The sequence below is a fragment of the Abramis brama genome (assembly GCF_963993115.1).
Source record: "Abramis brama genome assembly, chromosome: 19".
NCBI lineage: Eukaryota > Metazoa > Chordata > Actinopteri > Cypriniformes > Leuciscidae > Abramis > Abramis brama.
This window is the reverse complement of record NC_139981.1, coordinates 18,266,222-18,274,824: the sequence shown is the minus strand read 5'-3', so window position 1 is coordinate 18,274,824 and position 8,603 is coordinate 18,266,222. Positions and strand designations below refer to the sequence as shown.

General features: G+C 38.8%; 1 protein-coding gene across 1 annotated transcript; it reads left to right on the top strand.

Moving 5' to 3' along the window:
* The first annotated feature begins 2,605 nt into the window (after positions 1 to 2,605).
* Positions 2,606 to 4,745, top strand: kcnf1b (potassium voltage-gated channel, subfamily F, member 1b). Its single transcript, XM_084092182.1, has one exon. It carries the CDS (start codon positions 3,094 to 3,096, stop codon positions 4,546 to 4,548), a length of 1,455 nt encoding a protein of 484 aa, XP_083948308.1. The 5' UTR covers positions 2,606 to 3,093; the 3' UTR covers positions 4,549 to 4,745.
* The last annotated feature ends 3,858 nt before the right edge of the window (positions 4,746 to 8,603 follow it).

Sequence of the window (8,603 nt, the reverse complement as noted above, 5' to 3'; positions counted from 1 at the left end):
AAAAGGATGTTTACATGTTTTTCACCACGTTGTCAAACATCATTTCAGTAATCACAAAAGTTTAAGACAAGATAGTCAGAGCCCATATTTTCACCTGTTGCCAAATAGAGAACATAACCACAGTAGCAGTTTTGACGCACAGAAGCCAGTGGCACATCCGGTCTTCATTGGCATCACTGACGCTGACATGGCACCTGACTGACACCGAGTGGCGGAACATGTCGCCGTGTGTAACTTGTGACACCTCCAGTGGTGACTGACATGTGCCATGAATCGAGCAGCTATACTGACGTAATTGTGACACAAAATCCTAAATAAAAAGCCTATTTTTGTGATATTTTAAAATCAATTAAACGCATTAAAGTTAGTAATATTTTTTTCAAACGTTTTATTTGTGTCACGTCTCTTTGATTGGCATGTGACACAATGTTTTGTAATACCAGTGCTACTTTGTTATCTCGCAAAGTCACAAACTGCCCATTCCAGGAAAGACACGAAATAAATCTATCATGGGTCACTACGAATAACATTAACAGTCTCGTCCGTTGTAAACTAGGGCTGCACGATTTGGGGAAAATGTCATATTGCGATTATTGAGGTCAATAATGCGATTGCGATATAATAAACAAATGGTTTCAAGGACAATGCACACACAGATTAGTGATATTGCTGAAATGTGTATTTCTCAACAGTGTTTTCAAATTAAAATAATATTTTTTTTACTAAATTAAATAATGACATCTTTGCATTACTGCAAACTTGTTATTGTATCAATAGTACAGTAGTATAAAATGTATAGAAAAATAAATAAGAACATTTGTATGCTCATGAAAATAAGATATTTTGAACATTCTGGGGTAAACAGGGACATTTAAGCAGGCTGTGTATTGTGATTGTCATTAATTGTGATTATTAACTTTAGTGACTATTATGTTACAATGTTTACATGGTAGGCTACAATAACTGGTAGGCTACTGTTTTTATTATTGCTTGATCTTGTGATTTGATTCCGTGATATCGATTCATTTGGATAAATATTAGGTACAGTAGATGCATGTTAATTTTTCTCAAGAAAAAAAATATCTCACCTAATGCTGTAAACATACAGAGAGCCCTGTCAGCTGTTATTAATTATTAAAGGTTAAAAATAACAACTCAAATTAAATATAATTTGTTTTTTACTAGGCTATAATAACAACGTTACAATATTTTAATGATATAAGTAAAAATATAATAAATATTTAATATAGGGAACATATTGAGCAAAATACTCCTCTATATATAATTTGTCTAACTAACGTGCTATCAAATGGCTTTCCTGAGGTATAACATTGTGACAGCCTATTGTTCTCCAGCTGTTTTATTGACCTCTTTCCACGGTTGAAAACATGGTTTGATCTATTATGTATGAGGCATAAACATTTCGGTAAGTTGTAGGCCTACTGTATCTTTCAACACACCTATTGTTCATTCCTGTTTATTTACTATTAACTAGTAAAGATCACGATTGCGAAATGATTAATCGTGCAGCACTACTGTAAACCTTTATTTTTGCATGATGCGTGCGTCCGTGCAGCCAGTGTCAGTATAAGTAGCCTACACTGGTCAGCGCAAGATTCTCATCTGTGGCAGAATTTGCGGGTGGGACATGTCCCCACCACTTGTTCTCAGGGTGATCCCCACCACTTTTTTGAAACATTTCGAGGCACGGATGTAGGCTAATACAAATAAATAAAACATCTCCAGTTAACTTCAGTTAACTATTAATTTAGTTCGTTATTAAATAAGAGGCGATCTAGTGTTAAAATGTGTTGTTTTTTAAATCAAGTGCTCGTTGCCTCTGCTATCAGTGTCATTGATACAGTGTTTTCTTGTGGCACAGTCTTCACACAGATGCACGCTTCAATCTATCACTTAACGAAGTTACGGAGACTCTCTATTCGTTCTTTCCCTAAAATAGTTATTGTATATATCTTATTTTAGCATTGTATTAGCAACCTCCTACTCCCCATGTCACTTAATGTTAATACTGCCTCTCAGTGCATGGTTTTCTTTAAAAAGTATTCAACCGATATTAAGCTTAGTTTACCGCTGGCGCAAAATTACAATTTGTGTTGTGAGAGAAACATTGCAACACCTCAGTTGCCCCGAAATCTGTTATAGCCCTATCAGAAATCTCCCAAACAATATAGAGAGAATTCCTTAAAGAATTCCCTGTAGTCAATAATTGTATCCCTTAAAACCCATCTCTGATCACCAAAATGACACCAAAATAGCTTAAATAGCTTGAATGTAACTACACCCTTGCCTCATTTCATATACAAGGTTATAAGAATATGTAAATTATCCCTGCCTCCACTCACTCACACCAGCTTGTTGACGTCGAACTCGTTGAAGATCACACGTTGATGTGATTGGTTTGTGACGTCAGAAACACCAGCAAAACACGATTTTGAGACGGTCTTTGGTTCACTGCAGTTTTTAAGGAGAAAATACTCAGCAATGGTGTTGACGTGAATTTGTACATGGTGTGTCTCAAATCATATTAAAAACACCACATAGACACATGAACAACATTCAAAGTTTTATTTTCACCACAGGGGGACTTTAAAATCTCCTACAGAGAATTTCCTTTAAACTGATGTAGGTAAAGGATTTTCTTTAAATTCGCACACTATTGACTTGATTTGTCGTAAGTTGCTCTAAAAGGCTGGAAATGCAGGAAACGCCAGGCGAGTGTCGGGTTATAGAGAGAGAGAAAGAGAGCGAGAGAGAGAGAGGCGCTCATGGTGGAGGAAGGGGAGGGGGGGGACCTGTTACTGCTGTGCCAACTGCGCGCTTTCACTGCGCCAAAGCGCACAGATATCTGCTCGAATCAAGATATCAGTCTCCTGATTCTTTTTCTTATCAAAGCTTTTTCTTATTTACACAACAACATGATTTAATTTTACTCTTTAGCATGTCTTTAGTATTTATGAAGTCAATCTGTATCCTCTTTTGACATGAGGATCCTGCGTCTCCGTGCGCCTTTTCACTACTCACCGTTTCTAACATTTAACGCGATTGAAATGTTTTGAGAGCAGGACTGCGAGGATGTGGACGCTACCGAGGACCCGGTTCGCACACTGTAACGACTCGTCGAGAAGCGACGAGAAAGAAATCGCCGTGAACATCGGCGGCGTGCGGCTGGTGCTGTGCGGGGACATTCTGAACCGCTATCCGGACAGCAGGCTCGCCGAACTTGTGAATTGCTCAACTCGGAGTTTTGATGTCATTTCATCACTCTGCGATGATTATGACCCTGGGAAACGAGAATTCTACTTCGACAGAGACCCTGACTCGTTTAAATGCATCGTAGAAGTGTACTATTTTGGGGAGATCCATATGAAGCGCGGGATCTGCCCTATTTGTTTTATTAAAGAGATGGAGTTTTGGAAGATTGACTTGAGCTACTTGGACGAATGCTGCAAGAGTAACTTGACCGAGAAGGAGGAAGAGTTGGCGGAGATTGCAGACAAGGTGAAACTGATCCTGGATGATTTGTACCCTGACCCTGCCGTGAGCCGCAATGAGAGGTGGCAAAAGTTCGTCTGGAAGCTCATGGAGAAACCAGACTCCTCGCTTCCCGCACGCGTAATTGCCGTCGTGTCCTTTCTGTTCATTCTAGTTTCATCTGTGGTGATGTGTCTCGGGACCATACCGGACCTTCAGGTGGAGGACTCCGAAGGGAACCGCGTTGAGCACCCGACCCTGGATGCTATCGAGACGGCATGCATCGGCTGGTTCACAGTAGAGTATGTGCTGCGCCTTGCATCGTCCCCTAACAAGCTGCGCTTCGCTCTCTCCTTCATGAATATGATAGACTTCCTGGCAGTTCTGCCCTTCTACGTTGTGCTGGTTCTCACGTACCTCGGCACGGCCATGATGGAGCTGGCCAACGTGCAGCAGGCGGTGCAGGCTCTTCGCATCATGCGCATTGCGCGGATCTTTAAGCTGGCGCGCCATTCTTCTGGCCTGCAGACGCTTACATACGCGCTCAAACGGAGCTTCAAAGAGCTGGGTCTGCTCCTTATGTACATGGGAGTGGGCATCTTCGTGTTCTCCGCACTCGGGTACACCATGGAGCAGAGCCACCCGGAGACGTTGTTCAGAAGCATCCCGCAGTCCTTTTGGTGGGCCATCATCACCATGACCACTGTCGGCTACGGGGACATCTACCCAAAAACCACTCTGGGCCGGTGCAACGCGGCGATCAGCTTTCTGTGTGGGGTGATCGCCATAGCGCTGCCCATCCACCCCATCATCAATAACTTCGTCATCTATTACAACAAGCAGAAGGTGCTCGAGACTGCCGCAAAGCACGAGCTGGAACTCATGGAGCTGCGCGCGCTCGAGCTCGCAGTCAAAAGCGCCTCGCGCAGGTCTGACGCGCCCGGGTGCGCGTGGGAAGGTGCCTTGCGCGCATCGCGTAGCGATACATTCATCCCGCTCCTTTATGGAGCGCACAGAACTGAGAAGGAGCCCGTGAAGAAGAAAAGCCTGACCTAGGATAAAAATGAAAGAAACTCGATAGGCACTTTAAGTTTCACGAGAGCTTGTGTTTTTATGGTCGTTGTGCGCTATAAACTGCTGTGCTGCAGTGTGACCGTCAAGCTGCTTGTGTTGTTTTCACTGGACATCAACAAATGAGTTCCTCTTCAAAGTGTTATTTTGTCTTAATTAAATAAAGTGCATGTCAAACTTCATGCGTATGTGTGTTTCAGATAAGTATGGCGCCACTAAAATATTTAGACTTTAAGTTCAACATGATCAAAATCATATTTAACAAACACACATACAATGAGCAACAGGTGTGAAATCAGTACATGCCTTCCTGAGGTCACAGTAGTTGTAAGTGTTTATAATAAAAAATCAAGGATTTACAGGACAAACAGCAAATCTGAGGTAAAGTATAATTTCACATATTTTTATAATTTGAGTTGACTGAACTGAAACCATGAATTGGCAGCATAATAATTATTTTGAAGTAACTTTGTTTACAAAAAAAAATTCATGCACAAAATGTAACATTTTTACTTGTTTTAATATTAGTGTTACCACTCTTCCCAGTAGTGGGGTACATTTTAGTATCATTACTTGTACTTGCATTAATTTATTTAAAAAATGCATTTATTTGATCAAAATACAGTAAAAACCGTAATATTGTGAAATTATTACAATAAAAATATTTTGTATTTGAATATATTTTAAAATATAGGTTATTCCTGTGATGGCTAAGCTGAATTTTCAGCATCTTTACTACGGTCTTTAGTGTCACACGATCCTTTAGAAATCATTCTAATATTCAGATTTGGTGCTTGATTATTATCAGTAATTATGATTGGTGCTCAATATTCTATGCTTAGGTTCTTATTGTTATCAATGTTAAAATGTTTTTTCTGTTTAATATTTTTGTGGTTACATTCTTTGAATCGAAAGTTCAAAAGAACAGCATTTATTTAAAACTAATATTTTATTACAGTATAAATGTCTTTATAATAAGCTATATTGCTTATTTTGTGTACAGTGCTTTGAGAAGCTGCTTTTATAAATAGTTTATTATAATTATTATTATTTACTGTCACTTTTGATCAATTTAATGTATCTTTACTGAATAAAACCATTACCCCCCCCCCCCCCAATGGTTACACAAAATGATGGTTTCTGCAAATATTGAGCAGCAAAAACGTTCTTTTTTTAACATTGACAATAAGAAATGTTTCTTGAGCACCAAATCAACATCTTAGAATGATATATTTCACAATATTACTATTTTTTTTATTACTATTTACTATTACAATTTTTACTGCATTTTTATCAAATAAATGCTGCCTTGGTGAGCATAAGGAACTTCTTTTAAAAACATAAAGAAGTAATTATTTTGTCCAGTTGTGTGTGTGTGTGTGTATATATATATGTGTATATATATGTGTGTGTATATATATATATATATATATATATATATATATATATATATATATATATATATATATATATAATTTATATAATATTGGTTGCTAGGAAGCTGTGATGTAAACGTCTATTTTTATAATAGTGGTGTGTTTTTTCTTTTCAATTCTCAGTATTATAAGGACTTACAAGCATGTAGACATGAAAGACAGATATTCTCAGACATTCTTTACTGGGAGGAAGAGTAACTCAGGTGAAGGTGGAGGCGGAGCTACAGGTGAGTCTTACTGTACCTTCCTCAAATTATTCACATAGTCTCTCTAACATTCTCTCTCTCTCATTTGTAATAGGCCTATGTGCTTGTTTTAATATTGATTTAAATAATATATTGCGTGTGGTAAGGTTCACATATGGGCCACATTTGTTTTTATTATTTGGCTCGCTATGGGTGGAATTATGAGGCACTGTTTTGGTTTAGTTCTGGCTAAAAGTAAGCGGGCCAGCAAACACGATCTAATCTGGGCCACACTTCAGCTGTTTATGTGGGCCAAAGAAAATGAGCTGGAGGTGAGTCTTACCTTCCTCAAATTAAATAATTCACATAATCTCTAACTCTCTCATTCTCTCTCTTTCTCTCTTCTCTATCTCTGTCACCTGGTCAGTGCTAAACACAGTTGTAAATGGGGTCCAAAACAGTTTGTGATTACTCACAGAAAATTCAGAGGTAGTCAGAAATGCATTTGACCACACTGCATTTGTAACAGCATGGTCTTTGTCGTTGCATTATAGTGTCGATCTATTGGCTGCAGTCTCTTGCGCCTACAGTCAAGTGCACTATTTGTTCAGGTTAGCTTTAAAGCACAGTGCTCCTGTGTAAACGGTCGGCACAACAGGTGTCTAAAGAAGTAGGCGGAGATTCTGAAATGTTGCTTTTGCATCTTGCGAGAGATTTACTCTCATCTTTATCCTGATGTCCAATTCCTGACTCACCAATCCAGCACAGAGATAAAAACAAATGAGTCAGAATCCACACAAACATGCTGAAATTCAGCAAAGAGCCACTGGAGGCTAAGAATAGGACCTCTAGCATGATGTGGGCTGGTGTCAGTCATGAGAACTGATACAGAGTGTTTATGGATGGAATGTGTGTCTGGTTGTTATATAGAGAAGCATTAGAACATGTCTGCACGGCAGGGGGTTCGCACATACACCCTGGAAACGCTCAGACAAGATGCCTACTCTACAAGTGTGATGAGATAGCTGACATGGTTTAGATTCACAGCGTGAGGAGTATTTTCTGTGTGGGTTTGTGTGAATAGTTTGAAGGTTTCTATCGGAGTGTACATTTATCTTGTCCCCTGTACTGTGTGCTTCTTTTGTATAACAGTTTTAAGTGTTCCTGAAAGTTTATATTGAATATTGTTGAAGTGATTTCCATACATGTAGAGGTTTAAAGCTTTGATTCTTTCACAGTGAGTTGAGTCCACCTGTGCTGTTCTCTGATTCGTTGTTCTCCTATTTTATTCCACCAATCAGCTCTCTTGGGCCCCCATCACCATGGGAACTTAGAGTCCTCAGAACATCTATGCCAATTAACAGGATCTAAACGAAGATCAGCCGTAATGATGCCACCAAATTTTGTTTCCATCTGCAATTGTTGTGTGTGATATTCTGCTATTGAGAATAAGCGGTACAGTGTGTTTCCCTAAGTCTGCGTGAAACTAACTCTGATTCTACCAATCAGCTTGAAATTCCTATATTCTCTCTAGAGTAATAATAGAAAATGTTATGGAAATTTATTGATCAAAAGGTGTGGTAATCTATTTGCGGCTGTTATTAAAAAATAAATAATAATAATTAATTTTTCTGGAATATTGGAGTATTTATTATAAAATATTTATTTGTGCACATCGTTATCTTTTTTTAAAAACGTGTGTGCCCTCAATCTTTCATTAAAATATCTTCTCTTCTCTTCTCTTCTCTTCTCTTCTCTTCTCTTCTCTTCTCTTCTCTTCTCTTCTCTTCTCTTCTCTTCTCTTCTCTTCTCTTCTCTTCTCTTCTCTTCTCTTCTCTTCTCTTCTCTTCTCTTCTCTTCTCTTCTCTTCTCTTCTCTTCTCTTCTCTTCTCTTCTCTTCTCTTCTCTTCTCTTCTCTTCTCTTAACCATGTGATTGAGTTCTTGTCCCGGCAGAAACATTCACACATCATTCTCATAGTGTTTGCATACTTTATAGCTGAATATTACACTTTCCAGTTAATGCTAACATGATTACAGCTATTCCACTGGTTTGTGTGCTGCATGTTCACAGCATGTTAATTGTATAAGAAAATGACTTCCTCATGACTGTTCACAGATTAGAAGCGTGAAGTGTGTTTGTGAAAGAGAGGCAGAAAAGTAACCAGCTGGGAGCCGTACAGTACAATAGATTCACTCAGTAAGTGTGTAATGACTCTCTACAGGCCGACAGCAGCAACCTCACACACTTAAATTGCATGTTGTTTTCCAATTTAGGAAATTTATAGCAATTTTTTTTGTCGTCAAATCGATTAATCGCATCTAACATTATGTATGTGTATATACAGTACATACACACACACACACACACACACACACACACACACACACACACACACACACACACACACACACAGAAAC

Coding starts and splice junctions, on each gene's coding strand:
- kcnf1b (XM_084092182.1), top strand. CDS start 3,094: ATGTGGACGCTACCGAGGACCCGGTTCGCACACTGTAACGACTCGTCG.